Source organism: Barbatula barbatula (genome assembly GCF_947034865.1).
Source record: "Barbatula barbatula genome assembly, chromosome: 22".
Taxonomy (NCBI): Eukaryota; Metazoa; Chordata; class Actinopteri; order Cypriniformes; family Nemacheilidae; genus Barbatula; species Barbatula barbatula.
In genome coordinates, this window is record NC_136785.1 from 8,144,616 (window position 1) to 8,162,602 (window position 17,987).

At 38.9% G+C, this 17,987-nt stretch overlaps 6 protein-coding genes across 6 annotated transcripts; 1 reads left to right on the plus strand and 5 right to left on the minus strand.

Moving 5' to 3' along the window:
* Positions 1–2,814: 2,814 nt before the first annotated feature.
* LOC306911804 (uncharacterized protein) lies at positions 2,815–4,091 on the minus strand. The gene is made up of 2 exons (XM_079487468.1): positions 3,976–4,091; positions 2,815–3,783 (listed from the first exon to the last, which is right to left on the minus strand). The coding sequence occupies exon 2, from the start codon at positions 3,773–3,775 to the stop codon at positions 2,918–2,920; it is 858 nt and encodes a 285-aa protein (XP_079343594.1). The 5' UTR covers positions 3,776–3,783; positions 3,976–4,091; the 3' UTR covers positions 2,815–2,917.
* Positions 4,092–5,152: 1,061 nt separating this feature from the next.
* bud13 (BUD13 homolog) lies at positions 5,153–10,392 on the plus strand. The gene is made up of 11 exons (XM_079487491.1): positions 5,153–5,378; positions 5,664–5,757; positions 5,836–5,917; positions 6,079–6,127; positions 6,206–6,525; positions 6,607–6,890; positions 7,636–7,744; positions 7,839–7,977; positions 9,303–9,493; positions 9,944–10,025; positions 10,102–10,392. The coding sequence occupies exons 1-11, from the start codon at positions 5,242–5,244 to the stop codon at positions 10,193–10,195; spliced, it is 1,581 nt and encodes a 526-aa protein (XP_079343617.1). The 5' UTR covers positions 5,153–5,241; the 3' UTR covers positions 10,196–10,392.
* Positions 10,393–10,732: 340 nt separating this feature from the next.
* On the minus strand, positions 10,733–12,405 carry LOC306911670 (uncharacterized protein). The gene is made up of 4 exons (XM_079487169.1): positions 11,600–12,405; positions 11,350–11,469; positions 11,020–11,242; positions 10,733–10,945 (listed from the first exon to the last, which is right to left on the minus strand). Exons 1-4 carry the CDS (start codon positions 11,763–11,765, stop codon positions 10,837–10,839), a joined length of 618 nt encoding a protein of 205 aa, XP_079343295.1. The 5' UTR covers positions 11,766–12,405; the 3' UTR covers positions 10,733–10,836.
* A 492-nt stretch (positions 12,406–12,897) lies between these two features.
* On the minus strand, positions 12,898–14,325 carry c1qb (complement component 1, q subcomponent, B chain). Its single transcript, XM_079487480.1, has 3 exons — positions 14,107–14,325; positions 13,764–13,932; positions 12,898–13,563 (listed from the first exon to the last, which is right to left on the minus strand). Exons 1-3 carry the CDS (start codon positions 14,107–14,109, stop codon positions 13,022–13,024), a joined length of 714 nt encoding a protein of 237 aa, XP_079343606.1. The 5' UTR covers positions 14,110–14,325; the 3' UTR covers positions 12,898–13,021.
* A 266-nt stretch (positions 14,326–14,591) lies between these two features.
* c1qc (complement component 1, q subcomponent, C chain) lies at positions 14,592–15,690 on the minus strand. Its single transcript, XM_079486073.1, has 2 exons — positions 15,467–15,690; positions 14,592–15,287 (listed from the first exon to the last, which is right to left on the minus strand). The coding sequence occupies exons 1-2, from the start codon at positions 15,633–15,635 to the stop codon at positions 14,725–14,727; spliced, it is 732 nt and encodes a 243-aa protein (XP_079342199.1). The 5' UTR covers positions 15,636–15,690; the 3' UTR covers positions 14,592–14,724.
* Positions 15,691–16,755: 1,065 nt separating this feature from the next.
* Positions 16,756–17,966, minus strand: c1qa (complement component 1, q subcomponent, A chain). Its single transcript, XM_079486751.1, has 3 exons — positions 17,898–17,966; positions 17,632–17,792; positions 16,756–17,502 (listed from the first exon to the last, which is right to left on the minus strand). The coding sequence occupies exons 2-3, from the start codon at positions 17,780–17,782 to the stop codon at positions 16,895–16,897; spliced, it is 759 nt and encodes a 252-aa protein (XP_079342877.1). The 5' UTR covers positions 17,783–17,792; positions 17,898–17,966; the 3' UTR covers positions 16,756–16,894.
* Positions 17,967–17,987: the final 21 nt, after the last annotated feature.

Here is a 17,987-nt window from a genome sequence, read left to right on the forward strand (position 1 = left end):
GGCTGTGCCCGAGACCATGCCGACCTGTTGGCGGGCACGTTGCGGCGTGGCAGGATCTGTTCGATCGCCTCAGTCTGCTTCCAGACCGCGGAGAACTGCCGTCCTCCACGGTATCACCAAGCAGCCCTGCTTGCGAGATGGGCGCATCCAGAACGGGCGTTCTGGGCGCCGCTCACCTGCGCAAGACTAAGCCACAGATGCCTCTCTTGGACCACCATTGTGGACATCGACCAACCCAGGGCACGTGCCGTGGCCTTCGTCGCTCTTAGCGCGAGGTCTGTGGCAGTACGCAGCTCACTCATACGAGTTGGGTCGGACTTCCCGCCGTCCAAATCCTTCAGGACTTTCGCCTGAAAAACCTGGAGGACTGCCATGGCGTGGAGAGCGGAGGCGGTTCGTCCAGCAGCACTGCAAGCCTTCGACACGTGTCGAAGAGAGCTTACATGCTCTGGACGGGAGTCTAGGTCGAGCCCCCCCAAGTGGCAGCTGTCTGCGGGCACAAGTGGCCCGCGACTGCACGCTCCACGCGGGGGACGTGGACATAGCCTCTAGCCGCCCCACCAACCAGGGAAGTCACAGCCACCGAGCCCTCCGGCTGAAACGCGCCGAAAGGGGCGCATTCCAGGACTTGGCGAGCTCGTCATGCACCTCCGGGAAGAATGGTAACGGAGCGGGGCGTGGCTTTTGACCACGCCCCCGAAACCGCGCATCTAGCCGCGAGCGTTCCGAGGAGGATGTTGTTACACCCTGCAACTCGATGCACGCGGCTGCCCGGGAAAGCATGGCCGACATCTCAGCGTCAGTCTCCTCCGGAGCTCGACTGCCTGACGACAGGAGATCAGAGGAGTCTTCCGTATCCGATGCCAGCAGGCAGCTGTCCGACGCAGCGACAGAGATAGCGTCATCATCCGTATGCGAAGTCTTACCACTATGAGACGGCCGTCTGCCGCTCGTAGGGGACGAACCAGGTGAGCGTGAAGGGGTATAGATGGTCCGCGAGCGTGAAACTGACGGAGCAACATCTATCGGCGTCCCTAAATCACCCCCGCCGCTCGCCAAAGCGGTCAACCTCGCCGAAACGGCAGCTGAACACGCCTGGGAAACAGACGGGGTGGTGGCAGCGCTCAAAAGCACGTAGCCACCGTGACCGCAACACCCTGATTGCTATGTCCGCACCCACGGGACATACCGCATCAGTGAAACCTGCCTCAGCATGCTTGAGCCCCAAGCAAGTGACACAGGAATCATGGCCGTCAGACTCCGGGATGAGTCTGTCGCATCCAAGGATACAGCTACGAGACATGCTCGTAGCCGGAGGGACTTACCTCTTAAGGTCTGTAGCCTTCTGCCGAAACGCCCAGGGGAAGTCCACCGAAAGGAGAAGTCCGCTGCTCCGCGTCATAAATCCAGCAGGTTAAAAGTTTTCTCGAAGTCGAGTATCGCGTGTAGCATCAGCAAACACACAGGTTCCGAAGAACAAAGGATGAGTGAATGACCGCCGCCATCTTCCTTTATACCCGTATGCACGGGGCGGAGACTGGCGTGCGCGTGCCATTCGCCAAGCCCATTGGCGTTTTATAATTAATTATCTCGGAGAAGGTAGGTTCTCAAGATCAAACCCCAGTCAGTCTCTCACAACGTCGAGAGACCGACTGAAGGGGAATCTTATTTATTCATCTTTCAGATTATATATAAATTTATTTTTGAAAAATTGACCCTTATGACTGGTTTTGTGGTTCAGGGTCACAGATAATTCTGAAGCAGAATGCTTTGCATCCAGGTTTTAAAGGCCATTTAATCACAATTACATAAATTAATTCAGGAACTTCAGGAATGTCTGTTTCTGTTCAATGCCACATATTTTACATGGACATATTCACATTTGTATAATTTTTTTATGTGGACAGCTAAGTGGTCTGCTTGGTTTGTTTCCATTTATTTTCTGAATCACTCTTTCCCAACAAAAATAACAATTTATACACTCCAATTCTATTGTCAGATTTACTTTTTGGTGTAAACATGATGCTATATTCCAACAGCTATGAAATGGTTTTGGATGGCATTTGATAGGACAGAGGGACATTGTCTTTATATTCAGGACTGACTGGATTTTTACCCATTGTTTTTCAAAACCATCTTTATTATCTTTAGAACTGAAAGTGAACATTATTTGCCATTCAAATGCTGCTTCTGTGTACCAGTTTGTTTGGCTGCTGCTTTAGTCGGAAACTATTTACATATGTCAGTAGGTCTGGGGGGGATAAGACTGGTATTAACACTATATCTCATTCATTTAGACAGATCAGAACCAGACATGATGTCACCTTTACTATTATTCAAGAACTTTATGACAGTGATGTCAAATGCTCATTGGTTTAGGGGTATAGTTTATGATATGATCTATAAATATGACATGTAGATAACACTTTACAATAAGGTTGTATTTTATAACCTTAGTAACTGCATGAACTAATAATTAATAATATATTTATCAGCATTTATTAATGCTAGTTAATGTCAATAAAAGTTTTGATATTTGTTCATTGTGCATCAGTTACAACTTTTGAAATAAAAATGTAAAAATGTAAATATTGTTAATTGTTCACTGTTCCTTTTAGCTAATGCAATAGCTAATGTTAACAAATGCAACCTTATTGAAAGGTATCATATAAAATTTACGTTATTTACGTTTTAGAATGTACATGCTTGTCAGTACATCTATATTTTGTAAAGTAATTTTTTTACTTTTTTAGTGTGAAAGTAACATACAGTACATGCATAATAATGAGATCATACCAGTGTCTTTTTTGTGCTTTTTATTGATTGTTTTGGTATAGTTAGCATTGCATGGTATATATTTTTATTTCATCTTTTTATATAACTCATTTGATTATATTCTTGCCTTCTAAAGGTATTTTTAATAGTAATCACCATGTGCCCCAATTGTACGGAGTACACCAATGACTGTGATACGGGTTGGATCTGAAACACAGTCTTCCTCAAGACCACTTTGCCCCATGCCACAATTAGGAGGGCACCAGGCGGTGTCAAACCCATGATTATGCCAGGTCTTCTGATATGGATGACCTTGATAGGTGATCTTTATTACTTTCCCGACCTTAACAATGACACTCAGAACAACTTTCTGATGCTCGGGAAGATGTAGAGGGTACTTGGAGGCCTTCTCTAGATTTCGGCTCAGGTAAACACCACGCCCAAGTGTGCCGTCAGCAGACTGACGAAACCCCTCTCTTTTAATTTTTACTGCAGCCTCCCTAGATGTACCATGGTACATTCTGTAGACTCCACATTCCTTGGGTTCCTTGTGAAGGCATGATGGTATTACATCAATGATAGTGATTCTTCTTGGATCCCAAACACAGTCTTCCTCCTGACCACTTTCCACCATACCACAATTAGGAGGGCACCAGGCAGTGTCAAAACCTTGATCATGCCAGGTCTTCTGATATGGATGACCTTGATAGGTGATCTTTATTACTTTTCCAACATTGACCTTTACTCTCAAAACCACCTTCTGGTCCTCATCTAGATTCTTATCTAGAGGGTATTTGGAGGCCTTCTCTAGATCTCGACTGAGGTAGACACCACGTCCGAACATGCCACCAGCAGATTGACGAAAACCTTCTTGAATTATTTTTTCTGCTGCCGCCTTAGATGTGCCATGGTACATTTTGTAGACATTATTACCAGCTGGTTCTCTGTTACTCTGGAGAACTGACAATTCACCTGCAACCATGTCCTCTTCAGCCCACATATTTGCACCTGGAGAAAAAAAGAATATCAGGATATCTAAAATATGAATGGAAACCGGTTTCCATATCAATAGTTAATAGACATAAGAGAAATGAAGAAAAACACAAGAAAATGCCATTACAACTATAAAGGATTCAATAAATGGTTACAGATATAAAAAATTAAAAACAGACACATTTGAGCAAAAAACAGGTGACTTACCTTGGATGCTTCTCTTAATTCTGAACACACGGGTTCTCAACTCAGGTTTATGAATGACACCCTTCAGGGTGTGTCAACGGAAGGGGGTGTTCCATTCCCCTTCTAAATAAATGAAACTTAAGTATCATTTTTATTAATCACAGAGTTTTGTCTTGATGTCATCTGATCATAAGACGTCACATTTAATGCGAGTTTTTATGTACAGTATATCTTTTTCATTCAAAATATAAATATAAAAAAGAACTCCACTAGCTTGTTCCTTTAAATTTCCTTTAAAACAAAACTTAAGAGGACATTTAAGTTTCATTTTCACCTTGAAGTGTTGTGCTACAGCCGTCCCACCTGGATATAAACATATGCAAAGCTGCTATAGGAGTATAAAGATAAAAATGTGTTATGGTAATGATTCATTACAACATCTCAGATCAGATCAAAGACATTACCTATACTCGTTACCTATAATATTAAACAAAAACAATGAGAATACATGATATTAAGTGAAATAAAGTATTGGGACTAATGTCTCATTCTTTAAATGGACTGCTTTGCCATATTAATTTAATGAACAGGGTATCTTTGTTAAGGTTCTGGCTGACACAGATTTACACGAAAGCAACATTTGTGATATGATGCTGTAAACCTATGGGGGTCATAAAGTTTTCCTGACCTGTGCAGAACATTTCTAATCACCTAAAGCAGCAGAGTCCAATGTACAGCGGGTGTTAAACACAGCAATTTACTTAAAGGGATACTTCATCCAAAAATGAAATTCTGTCATCATTTACTCACTTTAGAGTCGTTCCAAATCCGTATACATTTCTCTGTTTTGATTACCACAGAGAAAGATATTTGAAGAATGCGGTAGATCCAGTACAGAATAACCAGACCCATATATTTCTACGCCCATTGATTCACATAGCAGAAAAATAATACTTTAATTTTTTTTGTTCTAATGAACAAATAAGAAGACATTTTGAAGAATGTAAGACAGCAAAAAGTTTTTGTAGAGTTTTGCTTTTTTTAACAAAGGTTTTTAAATAGTTTGTCACCATTCAATCACTCGTGCTCTAAATTTGCATTGTTGTTAAATTCTGTATTTGTTATATTTTTTTACCAATGTAAGTTGTGTTTAAAGAACAGTCAATTGATTAAAAGAAGCAGCGCTTTTACAATAAATCTCTCTCGCAGTACTTTGATGTCATTAGCAGTTGATTGGTACTTTTGTCCCTTTTCGGCATCCGTTTCGTGACGTAGTACATAAACAAGATGGCTACTTCCGTTAGCAAAGGTGCTGCGCTCACTAAAGCTGATTACTTAAAACGATATTTATCAAACGACGCCGATGGAAAGAAGTCGAAAGAAAAGAAGATTAAGAAGAAACGACCGAACCCCACAGGGACAGGGTAAATAAAATCCGTTAAACGTAATATGAATGATTAAATAAATAAAAAAGCTCGCAGTGTGCAAGGCAACCAATGGATACCATGTCTTCATGACTGAATATATATCATATCATAGTACGCTTTCCACCTACACGTTATTCTCCTCAAAAGTACCTGATTCAAACACATTTACAATGTCTTAAAAATGCTGTTTAGTTGGGAAGCTCACTATGTTTTGACATCTGAAACCAACACAACAGTTTTTGCCCTTAAAGTTAACCTGCTCGTGTCATTATTAACTATCAGGATGAAAATTGTGGACGATGACATTGACTGGAGGCAACTAGCTGTTCAAAACGAAGAGGAAAACAAAGAGGAAGATGAGGAGGAAGCGCCTGTGGTGTGTAAAAGAATGCAGTTACCTCCATAGCACACGTATAGAATTTGGCATAATTAAGAAAATCTCATTAAAATTTAGATTGCAGAAGTGATAGATGAACGGCCAGAAGATGTTAAGCAACTTGAGGCGTTTCGAACTAGCAAGTGGAAAGTGATGGGTGGTAAGACGTATACATCTTTTATAAATAATCATGCACTTTACATTTAGTTCTAATTCAATGCACGCGTGAATGTGTGTGTGTGCGCGCAACCATGCATATGATATGCATATGTATATCTACTAATACCTGTTATACTAAATGCTTTTATTCTTACATTGTAGCAACTGAGAGTGAGCTCCAAGAAGCCCAGGACTCAAAACTAGATGAAAGGTAACTGTCTTATACCTTTTAATCATATTCTTTTAATGGCATTACTACTTAGATTGTAATGTTTGTCTGTTTGTGTAGCTCAAATGCTGACGAAGGTCATACAATACGACATGACTCTCCAGAGAATTCTCCTGTACAGAGGTCGAGGCATGATTCACCTGACCTCTCACCCAAGAGGCTTCGACATGACTCCCCGGATCTCTCACTTCAAAGGAAAGGTCGCCATGATTCGCCGGATCTCTCACCTCAGAGACGAGGTCGCCATGACTCGCCAGATCGCTCACCCAAGAGAGACAAAACGAACTACAAAAACAGAAAACACGACTCCTCCTCGCCTTCCCCTCATCGAAAGGGCAACAAGGGCTCACCCCCCAGAATTCAAAGGCATCACAATAAAGGTATGAGGACACAATCATCATTGTGTGTATAACTTCCCTTATGATAAGCTCAGAAGGTTTTATTTATATGTGCTGTTTTAGATTCCCCGCATAGAAAAAAGACAGTTGGTGCAGCGGTTGACCTTTCACCTCCCAGAAGACGAGCCCGAACAGGAAAAGAGTCCGACTCGGACCAGTCCCCTCCACGCAGACCGCCTCACGGGCGACAGGGTGCAGACTCTAATTTATCTCCACCCAGAAAGAGAGGCCAGAAGGGTAGAGGTTCAGATTCAGATCTCTCTCCCCCCAGAAAGAAGCCACAGGGAGGACGTGGATCTGATTCAGACCTGTCTCCACCACGAAAGACACGCTCATCTGATGGACAGGTAAGATCCTTCATAAGCAGTAAAATACCAAATATACAACACGCTAGAGGTCAACTGATATGGGTTTTTCTCTGGGCGATGCTGATATTTAGAAATCAGGCCAGCTGAGGCCGAATTATGTAAGGTAGATATTTTTCTAAGGCCTATTTTCTTTTTTCCACATTCATCTCATAAAATCTAACGAAGTGAAAAAAAGTGATACAGAATATTGCTTAAATGAAACATTTATTGAAGACATGTCTCTTCAAATCAGTGCACTTGATTGAGAAAGATTGAGTAAATGTTTATTACAGGGTGCAAGATAGCAGTCTTGTACATAGTCATAATACATTGCTCAAGAAGTACCTTCTCAAACTGTTCTGATGCATGCTTTTTGTTTATGTTTGTTAGCAGACACTGCTATTAGTCAAATTGTCATAATCTAAGTGAAAACTAAATGAAAAAAAATCTCGTATTTCACAGCCTGCTGCCCATAACTGCGTTTTTAGTTTTATGTAGTTTAAGCCTTTTTCCATTTTATAGGAAAGAAAAAATCCTGACAGGAAAGTAGACGCTATTGTGGTCGAATGCATTTAAACAGCCACAAAATACCGTCTACGGACATAATGCGTGAACGAGAGGAAACAACGAGTCAGCATTTAAACTTTTGCTAAAGACTTTTAAAGACTAGATTACATTGTATTTTACTGCTTTTTTAATTAATTTGTGGACGGTTCCTTAAATAATTGAACCGTTTTGCTTTAAGGGTCCTCGAATGTTGTCTGGTGGAGCTGCTGGTCTGGTCTCTGTAGACGTCCTAAGGAAAGAACAAGAAGAAATTCGCAGAAGGGAAAAGCGCAACAAGCCTCTTGAAGGTCTCAAGAATAGCTGTTGATAATTTTGTGGATGCGAAAAGGTTTTTTTCTTCATTTGAACTTTGAATATATATTTGATGCTTTTTTCTCTCAGAGGCATCCAGAAATGCAGAGACGATTTTTCGAGATAAATCAGGTAGGCAGCGTGACCTTGAGTCGGAGAGAGTCGAACTTCGCAGAAAAGCTGGAGAGAAGGCGGAGAAGGATGAGAATTATGCTCAGTGGGGAAGAGGGTGAGAGCCATTTAATAATTGACTGCGTCTATTGTGCCATTGTGTGGATTAAGGCATTCTTCCTTAGTAAATTATTTTGCGTTCCATAAATGAGTTTGGAACAGCATGAGGATGTATAAATAATGACAGAACTTTTATTTAGTTTAATCACTCCAGTGTATGAAATTTAGCAGCATCTAGTGATGAGTTTGTGAATTGCACCCAACCGCTCACTCCACTGTCATTCAACTACTGCTACTTTACGTAATCTATTTTCTGTCAATGTGCAATATCACCTTTTTTGTGCAACATAACCTTCAAAACATTTTAAACATTTAGTATCAGGATTCAAATACACAAAATAGCATATTAATGTGAGATACAGAGTAACTTAATATTTACTTTATACCTACAGTAGATGTGCAATATATGACGACGGACCATTATTCGAAAGTTAATGCTCACCCTGAGGTGGTAATGCGGAGTCGCTGTTTCAACTCGGGTGTGCATTGAACGGTCGTAGTCAATTATTTCACACCATGTTTACCACACTATAGGACATTGTTCAAATGTTTAATTTCAATGTTTGTCATGTTATTGTCTTTAAAATGCTGTTGATGGTAGAACTACTTTCTTGCTCATCTCATTTGAGTTGGAGCTAATGGACTCGGAAGCTTGAGCCATTTGATGGTTGTGTGTGATTGAGAGAGCGAGAGATCGCATGCACACCTGGTGTTTTCGGTAACCGAAAAGCCAGTTTTTTTTTCAGCAGTAAAATAAATCACGCAAACTTTTGATAGAGTAGGTCTTGCAAAATATATTTGTTATGAGTTATAAACGGCATGAACCAGTAGGCTATCAGTGTTTATTAATGCATTTTGGTTTTCTATTTAGTTATTTTATTTATTCGATATCAGTATGTGTATTTCTTGTTTTTGATATACTTTGTTTATTGAAACGAAACTGCACACGTTTCCAAAAACAGTAAAGTTTAACATTATAAACGTCAGATCAATAGCAAGGTGCCGTGTGCGGTAATGCCCTGTAGGATACACTATAACCTTTCTGTTGTTTAAACTTGGCAAAGTGATAAGGTTCTGTAATGTCAGCAGACATGGAACACCTTCATAGGTGTGCATTTTACTGAAGGCAAATGCACACCCATAGAACATTTGTCAACCAATCAGATTGATGCATTCACCAGCACCGTGGTATAAATGTGCTTTAATATATTACATTGCATTTCTGTCAATGGAGCCTCCAAAAAATTACACACTGGACCTTTAAGATTTGTTCTACCTGTAAATTGTTACAAGTTTTATCTTTTTAATTGTCCTCTATTGCAGGGTTGCACAGGGTGAAATGCAGCAGCAGAATTTGGAAGATGCCATACGGGAGGCTCAGAAGCCGCTAGCCCGACACATTGACGATGAAGACCTGGATCGCATGCTGAGGGAGCAGGAAAGGGATGGAGACCCCATGGCTGCCATGCTCCGTAGGAAGAAAGAGAAAAATGCTATATCAAAAGGAATAAAAGGTGACATTCTGCTGTAGCATCTTAATCATGGCTGTCATTTTTTAAAATGCTATTTTTTGTTTTTATGATGTTTTGATATTCTAAAAGATGGGTAGTGTAAGATTGATCTGCAAACTGAAGCTAAGAACTATTCTCACATTTTGACAAAAGAGGTCACATGACTGACTAATAAGATCAGTTACAGTTTATTTTTACATGCTGTTAAACTAAAATATAGCAGTTTATTTACTAGTGCTACTATGTGTGACTATCTTTTCAAATTGGCAAATTCAAAAACGCATGTATCACCCATATATACCTAATTAACACATCTTAGTTTTTACAATGAAAAACCACTTAATATATGAGGCTAAGATTAGCCATGCTAATCTGTTTCCATATAAATCTATGTGACAAAAACGACAAAGCAACATTTACTAAACTTGTTTTTATGTTCTTCTATTTCCCCAGAAAAACCTACTTACAAAGGCCCGCTCCCACCTCCAAATCGCTTTAACATTATGCCTGGGTATCGCTGGGATGGAGTGGACAGGTAAGAGGTTTAGGTTGATTAGTTACAACTAATGGTTGTATTTGTGACATTTTAAAGCACTTCTTTAAACCTCTAGGTCCAACGGTTTCGAGCAAAAGCGCTACTCCAGGATAGCTGATAAGAAAGCTGTGGAAGAGATGGCATACAAGTGGAGCGTGGAGGACATGTGAAAATGTACAACTTTGAGAGATTCTTGATGTACAAACTGTTCACTGATGACATCAATAAAGTTTCCACTACACCTGAACTCAATGCAGAGTTGAGCTTCTGTTGATGAATCGGGTTTGATCATATAAAAAGATTGTTTGCAATGATTGGTTGTATTGTTTATAAGAAAAATGTTTACCTATTAAATGTTACTTTTTTTAAACAAAGCTGCTTTGGTTTTATTTTCAGAAAATGGCTTGGTGATGAAAAAAGTATGATGATGGAGATATACACATAATGAGTTAATGTAGATAAGTGGTTAAGTGTAATGATACTGTAACCCAACAAGTCAAATGGAATCAATGGAACACATTTAAGAGAAGCAATGTATAATGCCACACACTAAGAATTATGCTATTTAAATATCTTCGTTATCTTTGGACACTTTTGTCATACACTGAGAAAATCAGTCCCCAGTCCCCCAACAATATTATTTCTTATTGAAAGACCATTTTTTAAAAAAAGAATCCAACATTGTTTTCGTAAAAATAGAACAAAGCAAGAAAGAGATATTTTTTAATATAACTGTCATCCTTAATATTACATGCATCCTTATGTAATGCTGGCACATTTAGAAATACACACGGCTTCTCGAAAATGGGCTTCACCGTTCTGTTAGTGCTGTTCTTTTAATTTGAACAGGGGCTGGAGGAGCATGAACAGTGACGTCCCATCCAGGGAAGGCCTCTCTTTGCACGGTTCTGTATTCTGCCCTGTAGAACACAGAATTATTTGCATTATCATTTCAGAAAACAGAAATAACTCCGCTAGGTCTGATAGTTATTACCTCAATGAAGTGTTGAAGGCTAGATTGTCCGGATGAGGTACGACCTGATTTCTCCTGATATAGATTCTATTTGGTGCTGAAAAGTCCTGCTGGTAAAGAGAAGATCTTTCTTGTGGAGTCTTCTCTGGTCTCATAGATGCTTTCGTTTGCCATGTGATTGGAGTCCCATCTGGTGTGTAAGCTGGATAATCCTCTCTGTTTGTTGTAGTGAAGCTTTGGTCCCCTGAAATGAAATACTTCATTTCAAACAGACTTAGAGATATTTGAAAATAAAATCTCACATGCAGATATCCTTAGAAGGAAAATCTGAATTCGTTTTTCATACTGTACCATCTAGAGTAAGGCTGCACTGTAGAATCTTCTTCTCTACCTTTGGGCAGGTTTTGGGTCCAAATGCGGTTTCTGTTGTGGTTACCATCTTTTCTCTCTTTCCTGGGTAGAGCAGTAAACCTGTGGAAAAGATGCCGGCAACATTTGTCAAGTGTCATGAAACTGAATTGATACAGATTTTACTGTAGCCTATCAGGCAGTATATAAAATTATATTGTACAGTATATTTGCGAACGATAAAACTGGTTACCTGCCAAAGAAGGAAGTTCTCCCCGCATTGGAAAGGCTCGGGGATGTTTTGTGCTTCTTTGACCATTTTTGAGAATCGTCACATTAGTTTGACGGTCACGGTGACTAAATGGCAATCTAAGAGTTGGTCTCTGTTGTTTACTGTCTGAATTCTCAGGAGCGGTCATTTTTTATTTACTGTAAAGAGAAAGTCAAATTATTATGTTTTTGTAGCTACGCTTTGTCAAGATTTTAATTTAAAGTGATATCAGATTGTTCAATTTCATCAACAAATACAATGACGCTTGACATTTTAATTGGTATTACCTAACTTTAAAATGGCCAGCATTTAAAAACAAGAAGATATGCAAATGAGAATTGTATACAGATCTGGCTTTATACATCAAATTTCCAAAACCATGCATTCTAGTACACTCTAGATTGTTTTGAAACCTTTAATGCACTTCCAAATAAATTCAAGATTCTAAAATTTCAGTCAAAGAGCAACAGTTGTCATTTACACTCACCTCATTCGTACACGTTTTCCTCTCATAAATTAAATTCCTGAGTTGCTTAGTAGCTGGTGATTTTGACACATTCTTGCAGTACAGTGGCTTGTTTGGGAACTGCTGTTATACACAGTTAGTGGCTGTTGCTAGGCTCCTCTATTCTTTATAGAAAGCCTGGAGGCTAATGGACTCAACTCAAGAACAATGAGTCTGAGTAATGAATAAGAAAAACACGCTGTTTTCAAGGGACTTACAAGTCTACCATATCCAATACTGAATTTAACCGTCTTAATATTTGCATGGAACTCTTCCCTGTAACGTCTTTTGTTAAAGGGATGGTTCACCCAAAAATAAGAATAATTTTATCATTTATTTAAACCCTTACCTGTAAGAATATTTTTCAGAACACAAAATATATTTAGAAGTGGTAAAAAAAATTAAAGAGTCTATGAAATGTATAGTATTATTATACTATTCAAGTAGCCTATTGGTTGTATCAACTGGGGAAAATGCCAATATTGATTTAAAATCAAAATAGCAAATATCACAAATTAAAGTATTAAAAACAATTTAATGCCAAAAAGGTTTGTGTGAATCAGTAGGTTTATGCAGTCAACACCGGATAATTATATATTTAATCTTTAATTTAAGATTTTAATTTAATATTTTCTAACTTTTTTGAAGTTACCCAATACAAAAACATTGTAAGCGAAAACACATTTGTGTGATTAAACATTTTACCAATTTTTTTTGGCGTGACTCATTTCTAACTATTAAATAAATAGCGAATAACAAAAAAAAGCAAGAAACAACAATTATGTATGTTAAGTTTTAATCAACACATTACATCTGATTCCTATAAATTCCCAAGCAATGTTTGACAAATTAAACATGAAGACGACTAGCAAGTTATGTTTTATTATTTTGTATTACTCTTACATTTTGAAGAGTAAGAAACCCGTAAAGAGACAGTCAGTGTCTTTACAAAAGATAGGGCGAAGATCTGTAGTCTGTATAGACACCGTGTTGCCGATCATTAGTGGCACTACCATGGAACCTGAGGACACCGATATAGCATCAGGTTCATCACAGAACATGACCTTCTCTTCCAACCCCACCTGAATTCTCAGACAGGAATTCTTGGAGGATACATGGTAGCTGATATAATACATACCAGTTGTTCGTACATTGAAGATACCCTTAGTGAGAACGATATCGTCATTATCACTATTGATCAATGTGTTATCAAAGGATATTGCTGTTTCGGGCACTACCGCAGATTGAGAACGTCTTTTATAAGAGAAAATTTCATACTGGTGTACACGGTTTTCGCCTGTAAAAACTCCCCTATCTCCCTTCGGGCCCGGATGTCCTGGGTTTCCTTGAATCCCCTTATCACCCGATGGGCCAGCCCTGCCTGGTAATCCAGCAAGTCCAGGCTCTCCTTTTGGCCCAATGACCGGGACTCCATCTTCACCTGCAAACATGGCCAATTCAGACTCCTTTGATCTTTCTGTGACATTTTTTTATTTTCAATTCAGAGGTTCAATTATAATGATGTAGTTTTATGAACGCTTAATATGAAAACATATTATCAGCTTTGATGACATACAGCATTTTATTGAAAGTAAAATTCATGTGTGCGTCTGAGAACATGAAATAATATTATCCCTATACCTCGATCTCCCTTTTCCCCTTTTGGGCCGTCCTTTCCATCGGCACCATGGGCTCCTGGAATTCCAGGTCTTCCAGGAAAACCCCTCAGACCATCACATGTTTGCGACTCAGAAAGAGTCACCAGCAAAAGCAAAACAGTGAACTGCAGCGTCGACATGAGGATAAACACCTTTCAAAGTTAAACAGAGTTAAAAATGAGAAACACCCATGACTGAAAATCTGCACTACAGAGACCGTTTTCCTATAACTTGTTGTGTCAGTCTAAACATTTTGCACCAGTAGCATACTTAGAATTTCACAAAAGGAGTGTAAAACATCAGATAGTAAGCATCTTTTAACTTACCATCTTGTAGGGAAATCGTTGAATGTGTTAAACTGAATGTTTTCACTCGCTTGTATGAAGGGTGCTTATTCTTAGATTCAGAAGTGAAAATGATTGGAAAAATGTTGCAAAATAAAGGGAAGTAACAAGAGATTATTTTTTTATTATTGAAACTTAATTCTGCAAGTGTTTGCAAGTTTCACATCCCATCCATCTTCCTTAACCCGGCTTGCCCTCTGCAGGGTCTCGGAAGGGCTGGAGCCTATTCCAGAATCTCAAGCCATGGGCAGAAAACACTAAACAGATGGAGTTTCACATACTTTTTTTCTGAAGTAAAAAAAATTTCGCCCCACAAATTTAGTTTTCATACATTGTACATTATATTTTATTCTCTCAACAGTTTGCCAATGATGTATAATAGCCAATTGAGGTTTTGAAAATGTTTGTTTTCTTAAGGTGGTTAATATATTATGTGTATTTAAATAACACCACAAAGAGAATATATTTAAGCGCATAGCATTTTTTTATTTAATCAGCAGTCAACATTTTATTGTGTGTAATGTTCCATAGTCAAGTTTGAAACAAGTAAAAATAATTCTCTCATTTTGTTAGTATTACTGTTCATTAAATAGTGCAACATTAATGAGCATGGATCAGAAAACCTGAAAAAATACTGTCACCCGTATCTCCTGCAAACATTCCATTATAGCTGTTTGTTTGTAGCCAAACGTTCTGGTTTTGTTTCAGGTGAACTGCCAAGCCACCAGAAGGCGCTTGCTGGCTTTTCTGGATTTTATGATGGTCACAGAAAGTAGCAAACTTTTTTCCATCAACCATTAGGATGACACACAGATTTTTGTCATATGAAGATGCATGAAACACAAAATAATAGTAGCCAGAAATTTCACAGACAAATTTGCCCTCATTATTGAAATGGCTGTTGATAAGGGTGATATTTTTACTGAAGCGTATTGGAATATGGGGTTCTGGTGGGTTTCTTGTAAGACGTGAAACACTGAACGCAGACTGCAGAAGAGATGTGGTGTCTCCAAATTCACCCTGATCTCCTGGCTCTCCAGGGGGACCAGGTAGCCCTTTGTCACCAGCTTCACCCGGGCGACCTCTCTTTCCAGGGCTTCCGAAAACTCCAGGATCTCCCTTTTCTCCTTTCATTGAAGCACTGTCCGGTTTGAGAGGAATCCCTGTTAAGATATACACACTTCTCCAGTAACACTCCAAAAAAGGAAAGGTTGCAATTGCACACAACTGAAGACTTCCTGACAACCATAATTATTTTATTGCCACAGAATACAGTGAGTATTGTAAGATTATTAAAATTTTAAGAGTATTGTGTTTTATTTTTAGAAAGAGTTAATCTTACCGGGATCTCCGTTATCTCCCTTTATTCTATCTCTTCCATCACGTCCAGGAAGCCCAGGGATACCTGGCAAACCAGGTGTCCCCGCACCAGGACAAGTGTCCATAGATACCAAAGAGAAGCACAGAGAAACTATAAAAATGATTCCAGAAATTAGATGACGATCAAACATGTTGGCTGTGTATTGAGAAGACAGTCAAACACTGAGCGCTGACTCTCCAAGTGTTCTTAGACACAAGATCATGAAATAACCAGCACACTGAGTTCCTCTTTTTTAATGCCCCTGGAAAAATTCATCCACTGACTTTAATATCTCAGTTATTTTTCATAGACATGAATGAGATTAAATGGAGAGCACATGGCAACTTTTGCTTAAGTCTCCTGTCTCATACTGTATATTTCTCCTGAGAAAAAGAGACAAACATCTTACATTTGTCACCAATAGCTATAAAACAATGTCACAAACTGATTTCAGATTTACCAAATCTGCATTTAAAAATCAATATTATTGAAGATTATAACATCAAATTCAGATTGATCTGCGATACATTTATTTTACATCTTCATACTCTTCGTGTATTTTAATAAGTATCTCATTCATTTCTATTTTTATTTCTCGTAAGCCATTTTAGGAATCATTTTAGACTACGAGACAATGTAATGCAATTCACTTCAAAATTCCTCAAAATGAACCCAGTAGCATTAGTTATGATGTAAGAGTTGAGTGATGTTAGAGTTTAGGATTTTTAAAAGAAGGAGCATTCTTTTTTAATAAAGGGAAATATATTTTAAACCTGTGGATTATGTTTCCATATGGGGGATTTGAGGATTATTAGTTGTAATAATAACAGTCTGGTCCCTCAAAGTTACTTGGGTCTCTTCTTGGATGTACGTCTATGGGATTTACCATTTTATTATTGAATGATTGTCAGACTGCTTAGAAATGCACTCATGTCACATATCGCTGTCCTTCTGAAACCACGCATCTCTATTTTTTTCCATTTTTGTTTTGTGCCATAAATCATTGTTATTAGTCAACCATTTTGCAAATTTCTTACCAATACAAATTAAATAAAGTGATTGACAAAACAGCATGTAATCATTGAAAAAGTGTTTTTCCATTTAATGAAAAACGGCGAATTTGGACATCCGAGATTTCAGAAGGACAGCAACGATAAGATGCAAGGCAACTTTCCTGCCAAAAAAACCCTAGTTTAAAACTAGTATGCATGCTACATCAGCATATTTTGAATCTTACCACTGTGTACAGTGATGTAAATAAACACAGCACATCGGTTGTATTGTTTTTATTGAAATAAATTGGAAACATTTATATGAGAAGTTCGAGCACTATTTTAAGGCAAGTTTAATGTAGATGCTCCATTTACATTTCTAAATAAGTCATTCAAACTGTTAGTAATCATGTCTTCACTAAGCACTGTGATAGATTAGAAATCCATTGAACACTGTAGAACCCTTATCAGCGTATGTGGACATTTTATTGCTATTTTTACCGGCGTTCTCCTTGAAAGGTTCAATCCATACAGTATTACTCTCAGCTAGTTTGAGAACAGCGCCACCGGACACAACATGAACTCGTGATTGTGGGTTAACATCACAAAAACTGAGGCTGGCAGGAGTATCACTATTACTTTTAAGCCTAAGACACAAGGCTCCTTCAGACACGGAGTGAAACACAAAGTAGTACACTCCAGGAACCCTGCAGGTAAACTTTCCAGTCCCCAGGTTAAAATCTTCTTTGACGTTGCTTAGTTTATCATTGAAGGTCACAGGTTGGTTGTGTGCAGGAAGAACCTTTGTAGATCGTCGCACAGAGAAGGCTGGTCTCTGACTGGGGTTAGGCTTGTTAATGTTCTCACCAGATCCAGTAGAACCCTTAGGACCAGGGGAACCAGGGGCACCCGGTACACCCATCGGCCCCATCATACCCTTGTCACCTAGGGGTCCTTGTGGACCTCTGCTGCCCAATTCTCCTTTGATTTCATCCAAAGCAATCTTGTTGAGCTTTGTCTGCAATGCTGAAAATGTATACTTTCATTAATAGTCATATTAGAACAGTCATACGATATTGAACTCATAGCTCATTGAAAAAATGTAATTTATTTGATTTTTTTAGAGGCAGTGCATTTTACAGATTACTTTCCTACCTGGTTGTCCTTTTTCTCCTTTTGGTCCTGGCATGCCGTCCCTTCCGGGAATTCCTTGCAAACCGTCTTTCCCATCCTGTACCCGACAGTAATCCTGACAGAAAACAAGCGCCCCTCCCCAAACCACAGGAAACAGAGCAAACAAACGCATCCTGAAAAATCTAATCAGAATCACAAAAATGTAAAAAACAGCTACAAATTCCTTATTTCTATATGATGATTATGGTTAAACAAGCATCTTTATTAGGTACACAATTCTGCCTTACCAGTGTCCTTTCCTGACTGATGCAAAAGGAAATGTTGCTGTTGACAAAAATTTAATTGTTTCATTTCTCCAAAACGATATAAAAAATCTC